Here is a 16,411-nt window from a genome sequence, read left to right as displayed (position 1 = left end):
AGTTTAATACATACCTGTAAAAAGCAGGCACGTATTCAAGTACTTGCATTTTGTGTTAGAAGGGGGAAAATAAGACTATATTCAAATCTGATTGACCTACATCAAGAAATACTGTAAGGATATACAGAAAACTAATGCAAACACTTACAGATAGCAAGTGAGGAAAATGGGGTGGGGAGCGACAGAATTCAAAGCTGTTTGATGTTCTCATGTTGTTTCAACTTTTTTAACCATGTAAATGCATGGTTAAATGCATGTTTTTATCTACTTAAGAAACAAATAAATAACAAAAATGTTAAGTAAAATAGAATACTTGGAGTGGGCTGCCATGCCCTCCTCCAGGGAATCTTTCCGACCCAGGGATTGAACCCGGGTCTCTTATGTCTCCTGCATTGGCAGGTGGGTTCTTTACAACTAGTACCACCTCGAAGCCCAAGCAGCACTCAAAAACAAATAAATAACTAAAATGTTAAGTAAAATACCCTAGCAGTCCCCTTTCTCCCTTCTCCCCTTTCCCTCTTTATATCTTCCACAGCACTAATCACAATATAAAATACTGCATCTTTCACTTATTCACTATTCATTGTCTATATTTCCCACATCAGAATTTAAGTTCTATGAAGGTAGGGACCTTCTGCTTTGTTCACTGGTGAATCTTCAGCAGTAAATGCACCATAAATATTTATTGAGCAAATAAATTTACTAGAGGTCCTCAGGCCCTCTTTTAATTTTTGTTCTTCCTAAAGTACTTCTGTGTATGTTACATGTGAAGACCCATTCATTAATCACTCCCATTTCCCTCAGGTTATGAAGGAGATAATCTTCCCCACCACACACACAATGACAAGATATCAGAGAGGTAACAGTAGGTAATGCCATGTCAAATAGAAAAAAAAGAGAGAGAGAGAACTAGATGCCAACATACAAGATAAAGATATGAAAACGTGGGCTACTAATGAAACACCAATGATAGCTTTCTTATTTTCAATACCATGAGCTCATACAGGTGAATTTATGATACCTCTTCTTTTAAGAGTAAAGTAAAACTTCCTTTAAAAACTACAGATAGGGTTTTCATACTTCCCTTACTTATGCCAAGACAAACCTGTTGAGAAAAATACTGCTGACGTCGTCGTGGCTGATGGGGGGCTTCTTGGAGCTGGCCGCCATGCGCAGGGGCCGCAGGAAACCATTGACGAGGATGTAGAGCTGGTGAACGTACTCCGACTCGGCCTCGACCATGGTGAACACGATCTGGTTTCTCTTCCTCATGCTTTCGGCGTGAGGAGAACAAATGTAATCCTGCACGATGGTCTTCCATTTCCTTCTACATAACCATCCTCGCATGAAGCTCTGAACCTACAGAACAGAGGCAACAAAATAGAAGTGAATCTCAGGGAGGGGTGAGGCAGGCGTCTTAAGCTGGTCAGTAGGGTGTCCATCCTGTGCCGTAAATATCATGCTCTCTCACTGGAGCACTGGTGGGCCCATCACAGAATAAATAATGTCAGGTTTGGACCAGATATCAGGAAAAAAAAAAAAAACATGCATAACATAAACTTACTGTCTTAACCATTTCTAAGTTCAGTAGTGTTAAGTATAATCACACTGTTGCACATACAGATCTCCAGAACATTTTCATCTTATGAAACTCAAACTCTATAATCGTTAAACAACTCTCCATTTCCCCCTTCCCTCAGCCCCTTGTAATCCCCATTCTACTTCCTGTTTTTATGAATTTAACTACTTTGGATAACTTACATAAGTGGCATCATTCAGTGTCTGTCTTTTTGTAACAGGTTTATTTCACTTGGTATAATGGCCTCAAGGTTCATTCGTGTTATAGCATGTGTCAGGATTTCCTTTCTTTTTAAGGTTGAATGATATTCCATTTTGTATATGTATGTATATATAGATATATAACATTTTGTTTATCCATTTATCTGTTGATGAACATTTGGGGTGCTTTCACCTCTTGGCTATTGTATATAATGCTGCAATGGATATAGGAGTGCAAGTATCTCTTCAAAATCCTTTGAATTATTTTGGATCAACATTCAGAAGTAGGATTGCTGGTAGCTCTATTTTAACATTTTTGAGGAACCACCATACTCTCTTCCATAGCAGTTGAGCCATTTTACAATCTCACCAACAGAGCACAAGGGTCCCAATTTCTTCATATCATCATCAATACTTATTATTTGGTTTTTTTTTTTACAGTAGTCATCCTAATGGGTGTGAGATAATATTACACTGTAGTTTTGATTTGTACTTCCCTGATGCTTAGTGACGTTGATCATCTTTTCAAGTGTTAGTGATTTCTCTAAAGAATCATCTTTGAGAGAAATGTGTATCATCTTTGGAGAAATGTCTACTCAAGTCCTTTGCCTATTTTTAAATTGGGTTTGATTCTTTTGTTATGGCCATTTGAGTTTTTTTTTTAAGCTTAAAAAAAAGTGTTAGACATCAGCTCATCTCACCCCTTCTTTTTACAGATGAGTAAACTAAATTTCTTGGTTAAGTCACATAGGAAAGCTGCAACCAGGCTTGCCCTTCTTTTACCTGCTTTTTGTTAACTATAAGGACTGTTTCTCAGCTACATGGGCAAAAACACACACTAAAAATTCACAATGGTGTTATCTTGTGGGGGGAAAAAATAAGAAATAAAAATTAAAATCAATGTTGTAGGAAGATGGAAGCCCCTAAAACTGATCTGAATCCCCAAGATATGATTTGAAAAGTAACAGGCCAACTGGACAAAGTGTGCTAGCCTTTGCATCTCAGCCAACAAATATTTACTGAACATCTTTTAAATGCCCAGTTAAATGCTGAGTGCTAAACAGAGAGGTATATGTCATATTCTGTAACCCAAAGGCTCTGCCACTTAACCTACTGGGTGACTTTGAACTCTGGGCTCCATTTCCTTATCTACAAAATAACTGACCCAAAAATATGAAGTCCTTTCTAAATATAAGAAAAATTATATGATAATTTATTAGTTTTTGTTACATCTAAGCAGATTAAGCAACAAAGCAGGTTGCAAAGTCATATATAATTGAAAGCAATACATTACTATCAAATCTTTTTTTAGTATCATTGTTTTCTTCTTAACACATTTTTATCCTTTTTTTTCATACTATTTCACCCATATGGTCTCAATTATCAGGCATTTAAACAACTATTCTTCTTTTTCAATATTTAAAACTGTCTCATTTACCAACTGATGTCAGCACACTATCAATTTTCATAATAGGCATTCACACAGTTGTCATACCTCAAGCAATAAAAATTAAAAACACATTTTAGTAGAATTATGTGGAAAAAACTATGTGGGAAATTTCTGTGAACCAATTTCAATTTTTGGTCTCCTGAAGGCAAAAAATTATGTTGCTATTTGTAAAGATCAGCATAGAGTATCTAACTGATTTGTGGGGCTTCCCTGGTGGCTTTGACGGTAAAGCCTCTGCCTACAATGCGGGAGACCCAGGTTCGATCCCTGGGTCGGGAAGATCCTCTGGAGAAGGAAATGGCAACCCACTCCAGTACTCTTGCCTGGAAAATCCCATCGACAGAGAAGCCTGGTAGGCTACAGTCCATGGATAAAGAGTCGGACACGACTGAGCAACTAACTCATACATGCACAATTCATTTGTAAACATCCCTTTCCACAGAGACGTTAGTCTGACTGGGGACATAAAGGGCAATAGAGTTAAATTCAAAACCTGTTAACAAATTTAAAAGTAAGGTTTTTAGAAAATTATATCTATTATGAAAGAGGAAGACAGAAACTATAAAATGTATTTTATCATTATTCCTCCATTTAACAGAAGTATTTTCAAAAATCAACTGAATTCGTGTTAAATAAAAGAATCTGCCTGCAATGCAGGATCTGGGTTTGATCCCTGAGTCAGAAAGATCCTCTAGAGAAGGAAATGGCAAGCCACTCCAGTATTCTTGCCTGGAGAATTCCACAGACAAAGGAGACTGGTGAGCTAGCTACAGTCCATGGGATTGCAAAGAGTCAGGCATGACTTGAGTGATTAACACAAACAAAATCTATTTACTTGAGCAATATTGCCTTCCATGCAAAAGCTAGCTTGTTCACTTGTTAACATTTTCTACAACAGGACAGTACTACAATTGTATTTTACTGATACCTTTGTTTATATGGAGCCGCATGTTATTAAAAGAATGGCAACAGCATTCATCTTATAACAATAACATAAACCAAATTTAATTTAAAGATTTTCAAATTATAAGAGAGAAATGTTACTATTTCACTTTGTTATTTCTTGAAAACTGAAAACAGTGCAACTTAGTCCTGAGGAGCTTTTCTATTTCAAATTCTGAGCAATATCTAAAGTTTTATTGATACTGAAAGGGAATAATTACCTAGCATAGGAAAACAGGAATAAGAAAAAAATGAAGAAGAAATAAAATTCTGTAACTGTGCACCTTTTAACATAATATTAACACAGCTAAATCAGTGCTTTTACACAGGACAGCTAAGATTGTGGAACTCAAAACCGAGATGCCTTAAATCAAACATAGCAGACTAGAGAGAGTGCCAGGGTCTGGTTAATTGCAGAAGTTATATAGTTGTAAGTGACAGTAAGATGGAAGGAGTTGCTGATTATGTGGATGTTAAACAAGAAAGAAACAACAATAAGACAGAAACCTGAGCAGATGTATTGATTCACTCAGTTTTCTCACATGCTCAAAAAAATAAACTTCTCTAAATAAACACTGAAGACTAAAGCTAAAAGAAACATTTTTGAAGTGTAATTTAAAAAACACTCCCTTAAAATATAAAAGTAGCACAAACACCAGAAAGTTCAGCAGCACTTAAATAACCCAAATGGAGAATACCACTGTCTTAATGTCTACCTTTGGCATCCTTCTCACAGAACCCACAAAAGGATTCCCAGAACTGGAAAGAAATCTCAAGCCAAAGCTTTTCCAGAGAAGTAACCACGTGTGATAATTCTGAAGCGGAAGTCAGGAAGCCATTGGGAGAGAAACACCTAGATTGTTCTTAACTCAGAGTCAGGGTGCCAAAGACATCACTACAGAGACAACTAACTGGTCCCCACCACACTCACCCAAAGCTGGAAACCCTACCTTTTTTATCTTCTTGATGTCTGGATCCTCATCTTCTTGATTGCTTTGGTAAGGTCTCATTCGTTCCTTTGTTTTATTAAGAGCAATAATCTGTAACACAAAATTGGTCCATTTCATGATTTGGGAAACACTAGGCTAAAGCCATATATCACAGGAAGTTATGCTTACAAGGTAACTTATAAGATCCTCAGGAAACATTCGCTTTTCAGGCATACTATCTTCGTTTGATGCTAAGGCAGGGGAAGCCTGAACTTTACCCCAAACTTGCCTTATTATGCTGACAACAAAAGTGCTTATAAGAAGTGACTGTGGAGAGTGTGAACTGGGGTCTGGGTTACAGAAATGTGAGTCCAAAACTATACCCTGACTGCCAGTGATGACCAGACCAAGGCCTTCTCAGCATCTCAGAGGTGTGTCAGGCATCTCATCAATGGCAGCTTCCTATAAAGCCCTCTGATCTCCAAATGCAGTGACACTCAGCTCCAAGCTCGTGCTCTCTGTAATCAGCCCGCACACAGCACAGCAGAGTCACAGATCTCAGGAAAATAGTAACTGCAAGGGGAACTCTAGAGCCCAGGGGCTCGGCCACGCCAGGCAAGAAAACACAAAAAGGCATAAAGAGCTGAAACCACCTGGGATCTCTTTATAGCCTCAGCTCATTTTTGTGACTCAAAACCAGGTAGCCTCAGAACCACACTTAGCAATGAAATTCCTTGGACAGAGAATCTCTATCACTCCACTGCAGGCTCCTGCAAACTCAAGAACTGATTCAGATTTACCAACAAGCAAACACTTAAAACGCTGAGATCATAATTGCCCACTCTGACCTGTCTTTACATTTTTGTCCCCATTACCAAACACTCTCCTCTGCCATTTTTCTGGCAGGGAAGTGGGCAAATAAAAGGAGTAGGAAATAAATTATGGCTCCTGTCAAGCGACCACACAAGACAGACCTGCTACTGACAGTTTGTAGATGCAATATATATTCAGACTAAAAAAGAACATAGTGAAGGCAGATAAGCACACACAAATAAATATTGGGGAACACTGCTTGGTGCTGAATTTCTCTCATGGAGTAAATGCCAACCTCTTTCACTTGGCAGACAAGCATCTGCTCTAGCTAACTGTGGCGAGGACAGAACACAATAATTTTGTTTTAAATTACAGTGCCTGATATAGTCTTTTAAAATGCAGGTTTGTTATGTTTTCTGTTGTTGTTTTCACTGTCTCAGATTTCAGGGTTGGATCGGGAAGTTAACAACACTAATGATATGGTGAACAGTCTGCAACTTTTCATCCTCAGAGAGGCAATCAGATCCCAAGGGGAACATCAGCTTAAACCCTGCTCTGTCTGCTGGAGGTGAGGTACACGGGCAGCAGGAGGCGAAAACCCTCTCAGAATTTGCAGAGTAAGTCTCAAAAGAAGATGTGAGGAAATGAAGATGAAAATGTTGAATGACAGAGAAACAAGAAATTACCCAGATTGAGGAGCCTGCGGTTTGTTTCTATCAACAAAGTTACAATCAGCAGTAGGTTTCATTCTGTCCGATTCTTTGCTTTGAAGCTAAGAGGTCACTATTGCTCCACTGGTCAGAAAGAGTAGAAAAACTTCACTTTCTACATTCCTCTGCAATTCTTCAGGTATTGATCACTTCCCACAAGAGGTGACAGGACAACAAGGGAAGGTGCACTCAGGTTTCTGTATACAGACGGAGGCACCTTGGGGAGAAGGGAGGACCCACAGACACCACAACATGTTGCTGCTGTCTCCACGGCCAGCTGAGTCAATCTCACTCCCTGGGGGTGCAGGGCCTGAGGAGTTCGCAGTCAGGTTGGGGCAGGGAGGGAGGCAGGAATTCCAAGTCCAGGGAAGAAATGCACCCTAGCATATGTCACATACTTTAACCCAAATGAGTTTTTCAAAATTCTATAGAGGAGAAGGTTGGACTCTTCAGACTGAGAAAAAATGCAAAGACTTCCTGACTTCATGTTTGGACCTTCTTTAGTTGTCATTCAGACTTTTACACTGAATCTATGAAAGGTTCACAATAATCATTACTATGAATCCATCTGAAAACAGATAGATACTATAGTCAATTCTTGAATATTTGAGCAAATGAAGGACATCAGGAGCACAAATAATGTAAAGCTAGCACATTATCCTGATATTTTACTGTACATAATCCTGCATCACCGACTCGATGGACATGAGTTTGAGTAAGCTCCGGGAGTTGGTGACGGACAGGGAGGCCTGGAGTGCTGCGATTCATGGGGTCACAAAGAGTCAGACACGACTGAGCGACTGAATGGAACTGAACTGAACTTAGAAAATAAATTCATTTCTCATGTACCTGTGATGGCAGAGGAACTAAATTTGGGATCAAAATTTTTCCCCTATAGGCTCTAAGTAACCATGAGAAGAGGACAATAAACATGAGACAATGAGAAGGAGTCTATCAACTAGGAAATACCTCTGATTTAAGCCTTTCGATTTCTGTATCTTGATCTTCAAGTTGATGCCGGAGTTGGTTAGCTGCAATTTTTTCTGTCTCTACGATCTGAACTAGATGAATGTACTTCTGCATTAATACTTCCCTCTCAATCAAAATGTCTGCATAACTTAAGAGAAAATTACAGTTAGTCATTGAGATATTATTCTACTACAGTTTCATATAGAACAGCATACTCTGTGTTTATTTAAAAAGAAGCCATAGAGTTTAACTAACTATGTAAACATTAACGTTTGGCTTACATTTGGTATCCTTTAACTATATAGACTTTGAATCATCACCTTTTTACATAACCTTTAGAAGAATTTATTTTACGATGGCAGCAACTCACAACTTTGTCATATAAGAAAGAAGCAAAGCAAATCTATTATTTTATTAAGAAAATAGTGGAACTTCTTTAATAAAAACTGAAGTCTTTGAACTGATGGCACATAAAGTATTTCATGGGGTAAGGCACTAGCCAATCAGAACAGACCAACTACCAAGCAGAATGAACGCAGGAACCATCAGAAGAGGGCCTGGCTGGAGAGAACAATGGTGACTGCACCACCAGCCTGGCTCTCTTCAGGATTATGGGACCTCTGAATGCACACTTTCCAAAGCCAATAGAGGCAAAAGCTTTATTCTAAAAACAAGTGTAGATTCTTGGGCCCTGATATCATCAGCCTAACTTGTTTCCACTACATTGGCCAAGTATGAAAAGCAGGACATCCTTAGATTTTTTATTGATCTCTGTGGCATCCAGATTTTTGCTTCCAGAGCTTCTTGTGCTATTTAAGGTGGTAAAATGTTTGTTGTCCATTCCCATAATCTTTTCCATATGATGTGATAACAGTAATAAATAATAACTACTTCCTGAGCATGTAGGATGCATCACACATATTCTCTTCCTCCCAGCAACCCCAAGAGACAGACTTTATCACTCCAGTTGTACAGAGAAAGAATCTGATCCTCACAGCTAATAGGTGGCAGGGCTGGGATTCAAATCAAGGTCTATCTGACCCCAAGCTCATGTTCTTAACCACAAGATAAACTGTCTCTCTAATGAGAAACAGCACACTGGATATAAACAAGAATATCATAAGTTTTGAGATATCTGCCCCCTTGATATAGCTTCTACCCCCACTACCTCTTCTTCGAGAACCTGGGCTGTGGCAGTCCTGTTTATACCACAAAATCTGCCCTCAGGACCACATTGCACTGGTCTAAAAAGAGATAACTGGGCCAGGCTAAACCAAGCCAGATTATTTCTCTTTGGAATCTGGGACTGTGCCTCTGACATATTTGCTTGAACTGAGATGATATAAACTTGGAAACTCAGATCACTGTTATTGATCAGCCACATTTGGCCACACCCATGCCAAAACAAAGATAAAAAAGAATAAGCAGATGTTCAGAAGAACAGAGACAAGAGAGAAAAAGTCTGAGACAGAAAGGTAAATACTTCCTGTAATTACCTTTGGGTCTTTAGTTTCTGGTCCCAGACCCTCATGATATCTGAATATAATTTTACCCTTGGGTTTGGTGAGATCCTATTGCAGTTTCCACGTAATAAGTTCTCTTTCTAACCCGCACTAGTTTGAAATAGACTTTTTTACTTGGAACTAAAAGAGTCCTAAGACAATTCTAAAAATCACAATTTTAGTTCAGTTATCTCAACAGTCTCAGCACTTACATCATGTGTGCCATTAGTGTTAGGGAAAAAAAAAAAGCATAGTGTCAGCAATATTTTAAGTCACTTGTCCTAAGAAATTACCCTAAGAGAAGGAAGAAAGGCTGTGTAAGTGTAAACGGGAAGAGGGGGGGGGAAAGGAGAAAAAAAGGCACGGTCCTCAAAGAAATATGCTTTAGGGTACTTTAAAAGGGGGAAGTAATAATAGAGCATGAGAAAATTACTTATTATAATAAAAACTCTACCCTTTCTCACCAGTTTTATTAGAAATATGCCAAATTTATTACAAACATGTTAGATCAGTGTTAGGCAGCAAAAGAGTATTTATTTTCTTCTATAAAAAGAAAAAGTCCAGACCAGTATGTAGAGCTGAATTCATGCAGACTCATCATTGATATATCTTCATTTCCAAGGTCCTGCTGAAATGCTAGGAAAACTGGTTTTCGTTTAAAGAAGGAAACCATAACAGCATTATAAAACAGGAAAACATGTCATCAACAGACCAGAAGTTTTATGAAATTCCATGAAGAGAAAAACCAAGAAGAATCAGAATGGTGGGGAAACCAGAGCAAGGAAACCGCACATGCAGACCCCCTGCATAGGCATGGTTCTTCCACCAAGAACGGCCACAGAAGCTCCAAGTCCAGAATCAACAAACACAAAGAACAGGAGATGCCAAGGATCATCAGGGTCTTTCATTAAACAAGAGCCTTCAGAACATCTGGAAGCTAGGTTCCTCCTCTTCCCATTTTACAAGACAAAGAAAGAAAAGGTCCAACGGGCAAGAATGACATGCCATCAAGTCAGCCGAAGATCTGCTCTCTCTAGAAAGCGGGCAACCTTCCCGAAGAAGGCTCCTTGTGAGGGGGTTAGACTCAGGGACAGAGTTTGGCTTTACATCACATCCACTGCACACACAAGACCGAGACCAAAAGGGAAAGGCACTGATGAGGGACTAGGAATCAAATACACTGTATGAATTTCCTACTGGGTAACAAATTACCACAAATACAGTGGTTTAAACAGCACATACATATTATCTCATAGATTCTGTGAGTCAGTTTAGCTGGATCCTCAACTCAGAGTCTCCCAAGGTTGCTATCAAGGTGTCAGCCCAGGTGCTTTCTGTTCTAAAGGCGTGAATGAGAAAGAACCCACACTCATGTTCACTCAGGCTATTGGAAAAAGGGATTTTCTTGCAGCTACAGAACTCAGGCAGCTTGCTTCTTCATGGCCAGCAGGAGAGCATCTCTGACCTCAGGGCGGGGGCGGGGGGGGGGGGACTTCCACCCTCCTCTCACTTGATTAAGTCAGGCCCAACCAGGAAAAGCTCCTTTTTAATTAACTCAAAATCAACTGATTTAGGACCTTAATTACATCTGCAAAATCCCTTTTCCTTTGCCATAGAAGGTAATCTAGAAGCCACTATTCACTTGTGTTTGCTATATACTAGCTGCTAGTAGCTGGAGAAGGCAATGGCACCCCACTCCAGTACTCTTGCCTGGAAAATCCCATGGAAGGAGGAGCCTGGTAGGCTACAGTCCATGGGGTCGCTAAGAGTCGGACACGACAGAGCGACTTCACTTTCACTTTTCACTTTCATGCGTTGGAGAAGGAAATGGCAACCCACTCTAGTGTTCTTGCCTGGAGAATCCCAGGGACGGGGGAGCCTGGTGGGCTGCCGTCTATGGGGTCGCACAGAGTCAGACACGACTGAAGTGACTTAGCAGCAGTAGCTGCTGGTAGCAAGTCACAGGTTCCGCCCAAGCGCGCTAAAGGAGATGGAACCTGACAAGGGAGAGTCCCAGCCAACCTTGCTACCGTCTGCCCACATACCTGAAAAGGAAGCTTGCATAAGCACAAAAGGCACAGACAGACCCTTGTTCACAGTCACAGTGTTAAGCCCAGGCCAGCTACCTGTAGTAACCCTCAAGATCCTTGATTTAGAAACAAAGATCACTGGACACTTGAGAAAATTAATCCCTAAGAAAAGTAGTAGGTGGCACGTAAGATGACCCCTAGTGATGGAACAGATCACAGCAAAAGTGACGGGATGGCACTTCCAAGATCAGTGTACCAGGAGACTCTGGATTCCATCCTATTATTGGCCTTCTCTTATCTTGCCGGTTTGTGCTGACCACTGCCATGTTGTGAGCTGCTACATGGAGGGGCCCACACAGACAGGCACTGAAAGAGGCCTCAGCCAACAGCTGATGAGAAACTGAGGCTTCAGTCCAACAACTGGTAAGGAAGTGAATCCAGCCAACAATCACGCGAGTCAGTACCTTGTGAACCTGCAGGTGTGACGGCAGACCTGGCTGACACCAGGATTGCTGCCTTGCGTCCTTAGGGCAGAGGCATCCAGCAAAACCATACCTAGATTCCCAAGCCACAGACACGACAATAAGTTGTTTATTGTTTTAAGCACTGGGGAGTAAACTGTCAAGTGGCAAGAGTTAATAAGTTAAGTCTCGAATAAACAAACAGAAGAGATACTAGGGCAACAAGGCTAATCAGGCAACAGAGATTTATCTTCCGAGAGATATGGAAGGATAGTAAAGCCATAAAACAAAAAGCGGCTGTCACGGAAAAGAAGTAATCAGACAACAAGAAGAGTTCTTGGAAGCAAAAACAATTATTGAAAATTTTCAGGTCAATGAATGTGCTAACCAATAAACCAGACATGGCTAAAATCTAAGCTGGGTGGTAGCAGAGATAAAGAACACTGAACAAAAATGCAAAGAGATTAAAAATAGGAAAAAAAATTTGAGCAGCATGGAGTACAGATCCAAGAAGTCTGAAAACTACCTTATGGGAGTTTCAGAAGGAAAAAAATAGAGACTATGATGGGGAGGAAATAATCAAGAAATTCAAGAAGCCTTCCTTGAACTTCCTTGAACACAGTACAGTTCAAGTAGAAAGGCTAATCCAAATGCCAGAGAGAACAAATGAAAAAAATGTCAAACCCTGGTAAAATATCAGAGCTCTAAGGATAGAGAAAAATTATGAAACCTTCCAAAGAGAAACCATAGGTTAGCTAAAGAAAGTGAGTATCAAGCAGATACACTCCTCCTCAGTAACCTAGGGAGTTAGATCACAATAGAGAATTGAACACCAGCCTTGACAATTGGTATGTAACATTTGTATAACCATGATGCAAATGCCCCTCCCTGTTTTTTAATTTTCAGAATCAACAGAGACTTAATTAAATTTATAGAACAGAAGGTAAATGTTTAAAAAAGTTTATAAACAGAGAATAAATAATTGTGGCAGTAATAAAACCTCAGGGTTAGACAAGAGAGAATAACAATAAAAACATATTAAATGCCTCAATTTATGTATCTTGCATAGCAGAGAGTCAATACATACTGTCCAAAGTTGGTAAATTAACAGAGGCTTAATGATATGATTTTAAGATATAAAGTCAACCACTATAAGTAACACAAACAGAGGGGACAGAGGAAGGAGAGGTAAGAGATTTGTAAGAGTGTTAAAGTCTTCATCTTTATAACAGGGAGCCAATAATATTGCTTAAAATTATTTATTGAGTCAAGAAATAGATAAAATGACTTCATAGAAAATAATATATGAATGAATTATAAATACAGAAAAAAGATGCTACTTAATCATATAAGTAAAAATTGTTTCTTTCACAAGGGCTTCCCTTGTGGCTCAGCTGGTAAAGAATATGCCTGCAATGAGGGAGACCTGGGTTCAGTCCCTGGATTGGGAAGATCCCTTGGAGAAGGGAAAGGCTACCTGGCCTGGAGAATTCCATGGACTATATAGTCCACAGGGTCACAAAAAGTCAGACATGACTGTACAACTTTCACTTTTCAAAAATTGTTTATCAAATTTATCGAGTTTCAGTAAACAATGCTACTCAGCGCCAGGAAAGATATGTTAAAATGGCTACTCTACTGAAGTGAACTATGTCACAATATATATCAAGATACATTAAAAAGGTCATACACATCCTTGGTCATAGTAATTACACTTCTAATAATCTAACTCAAGGAAAATAAACAGATATTTGCACAAAGATGTACAAAGAAACAAGATATGCATTCATTATTTTAATAAATATAAGAAAGTGCAAACAATCTAAATGTACATGTATATAATATGGAAGTGATTAAACAAGCAATAGTAGATCTACACAATGGAATGGTATATGCCATTTAAAATCACATTTTAAAAGAACGGTAACATAATGAAGACATATCTAAGACTTACTAATAAGTGAACGACAACAATAAAAAAAACTCCAGGAGATAAAAATAAACATGTTTTATGCATGCAAATAAGTTCAATTGCAGAGAGAGAAAATTATGTATATCACAGATATAACAGTTGGGAAGGAGGGGTAACCAAGAGGGAATGATAGGCACTCCAAATACAAAAAGCAGTGTTCTTTCACTGGTACAATTATGGGTAATTTTTAATTAACTTCTTTTGTGCTTTTCTGTATTTTTCCAGCATCTCTATAATTTTAAGTTGGAAGCCCCACATACACCAATCCTAATGACAGATATTTACTCTGTGAGACAGGATTATGTAATGTTTATTTCCTTCTTAATGTGTCCCTATGACTTCAAACTCATTCTTTCATTCAATGTTTATTGACTGGTATGTACCCAGAAATTGTTCAAAGCACTTGATACAGGAGTAAACAAAGCAGAAAAAACAACAACAACAACAACAAATTGTGCTCTTGTGAAGTTTACACTGTAGTACAGAGCTAAAAAAGGTCTTACTGACCCAGATAACCACAATAATGTGGTCACTTACCCAAAGCCAGATATCCTGGAGTGTGAAGTCAGGTGGGCCTTAGGAAGCATCACTATAAATAAAGCTATTGGAGGTGATGGAATTCCAGCTGAGCTATTTCAAATCCTAAACAATGATTCTGTGAAAGTGCTGCACTCAACATGTCGGAAAATTTGGAAAACTCAGCAGTGGCCACAGGACTGAAAAGAGTCAGTTTTCATTCCAATCCCAAAGAAGGGCAACGCCAAAGAATGATCAAACTGCCATATAATTGTGCCCATACCAGTAAGGTTTGTCTCAAAATTCTTTAAGCTAGGCTTCAGCAGTATGTGAACCTAGAACTTCCACATGGACAAGCTGGATTTAGAAAAGACAGAGGAACCAGAGATCAAATTGCCAACATTCTCTGGATAAGCAAAGGAATTCCAGAAAAACATCTACTGCTGCTTCATCGACTATGTTAAAGCCTTTGACGGTATGGATCACAACAAACTTAAAGAGGTGGGAATACCATACCACCTTATCTGTCTCCTGAGAAACCTGTATGCAGGTCAAGAAGCAACAGTTAGAACTGGACATGGAACAATGACTGGTTCAAAACGGAAAGGAGTGCATCAAAGCTGTATATTTTCACCCTGCTTATTTAACTCGTATGCAGAATACATCATGCAAAATGCCAGGCTGGATGAATCACAAGCTGGACTCAAGATTGCTGGAAGAAACATCAACAACCTCAGATATGCAGATGATACCACTCTAATGGCAGAAAACAAAGAGGAACTAAGGAGACTCTTGATGAGGGTGAAAGAGGAGAGTGAAAAAGCTGGCTTAAAACTCAACATTCAAAAACTTAAGATCATGGCATCCAGTCCATCACTTTATGGCAAATAGAAGGGGAAAAAGTGGAAACAGTAACAGATTTTATTTTCTTTGGCTCCAAAATCATTGTGGATTGTGACCGCAGCCATGAAATTAAAAGATGCTTGATCCTTGGAAGGAAAGTGATGACAAACCTAGACAGCATATTAAAAAGCAGAGATATCACTTTGTTGACAACGGCCCATATAGTCAATGCTATGGTCCTTCCAATACTCATGTATGGATATAAGAGTTGGAGCATAAAGAAGGTTGAGCACCAAAGAATTGATGCCTTCGAACTGTGGTGTTGGAGAAGATTCTTGAGAGTCCCTTGGCCTGCAAGGAGATCAAATTAGTCAGTCTTAAAGGAACTCCACCTTGAATAGTCATTGGAAGGACTGATGCTGAAGCTGAAGCTCTAATACTGTGGCCACCTGATGCAAGGAGCCAACTCACTGGAAAAGATCCTGATGCTGGGAAAAACTGAAGGCAAAAGGAGAAGGGAGTGGCAGGGGAAGAGGTGGTTAGATAGCATCACTGACTCAGTGGACATAAACCTGAGCAAATTCCATGAGACAGCGAAGGACAGGGGAGCCTGGTGTGCTGCAGTCCATGGGGTCACAAAGAGTCAGGCACCACTTAGCGACTGAACAACAACACAGCAAAAGACATTAATGTAAGAAAAATTTGTAGTGTGCTGTTGAGTCCTTCTCCAGGGGATGTTCACAACCCAGGGATCAAATCCATGTCTCTTGCATTGGCAGGTGGATTCTTTATCACGAAGGTGCCTGGGAAGCCCAAGCAGTAGGCTACGGGTGATCATTACCTTAAAGGGGAAAAACAGAGGAGTAGCAAAGGAAGTGCGTGAGACGGGATTATAATTTTAACCAGGGTACGAGAAAGGGTCTTTACTGAGAACCCAGCACTGGAGTAATGAATGATCTGAGAAGAGAGCCTTGTGGCCAGCTCAGGGGGAGCCTGCCCAGTAGAGGAAACGGCAAGTGCAAAAGCCCTGTGGTGGGAGAGGATCTGGCCCGTGTGGGAATGGCAAAGTGGTAGGTTTACTAGGGGGCATACATGAGAGGCAGAAGAGGGGACAGGATTTTAATGCATGTAGGGCTCTAGAGACCAATCTAAAGTCTTGGTTTTCACCCTGTATGAGATGCACAACTTTAATCAGAGGCATGGCAAGATCTGACTTCTTTACAGGATCACACTGGATGCTGTGATATGAAAGGACAGAGCTGAGGGGTGGAGTATAAAGAAGAAAGGGAAACCAGTGGAATTTCCACAATAATCCAGGAAAAAATGTTAAAGGTCCCATCATCTAGCATGGGACCTGGCACAAAACAGTCATTCAAATGAAATCATTGTCAAATGAAAAAAATGTCACTTAATATGATTTGTTTTGCATAGTTTATTCCTCTTTACAAAATAATTTTCTTTTCTCATAATTTTCAGGTCATTTGAAGTATTTCAT

At 39.6% G+C, this 16,411-nt stretch overlaps 1 protein-coding gene across 2 annotated transcripts in view; it reads right to left on the bottom strand.

The window, feature by feature from the left end:
* Positions 1-16,411, bottom strand: part of RASGRF2 (Ras protein specific guanine nucleotide releasing factor 2) — a 256,768-nt gene that overhangs the window by 156,430 nt on the left and 83,927 nt on the right. For both annotated transcript variants that reach the window (XM_061151929.1, XM_061151930.1), the window contains exons 3-5: positions 7,593-7,740; positions 5,122-5,211; positions 1,106-1,359 (exon numbers count right to left, since the gene is read on the bottom strand). In XM_061151929.1, the coding sequence (XP_061007912.1) occupies positions 1,106-1,359; positions 5,122-5,211; positions 7,593-7,740 (492 nt within the window). The remainder of the gene's footprint in view (positions 1-1,105; positions 1,360-5,121; positions 5,212-7,592; positions 7,741-16,411) is intronic.

The sequence above is a fragment of the Dama dama genome, chromosome 9 (assembly GCF_033118175.1).
Source record: "Dama dama isolate Ldn47 chromosome 9, ASM3311817v1, whole genome shotgun sequence".
Lineage (NCBI taxonomy): Eukaryota > Metazoa > Chordata > Mammalia > Artiodactyla > Cervidae > Dama > Dama dama.
The sequence above is the reverse complement of the archived record's forward strand: the minus strand, read 5'-3'. Positions and strand labels throughout refer to the sequence as shown.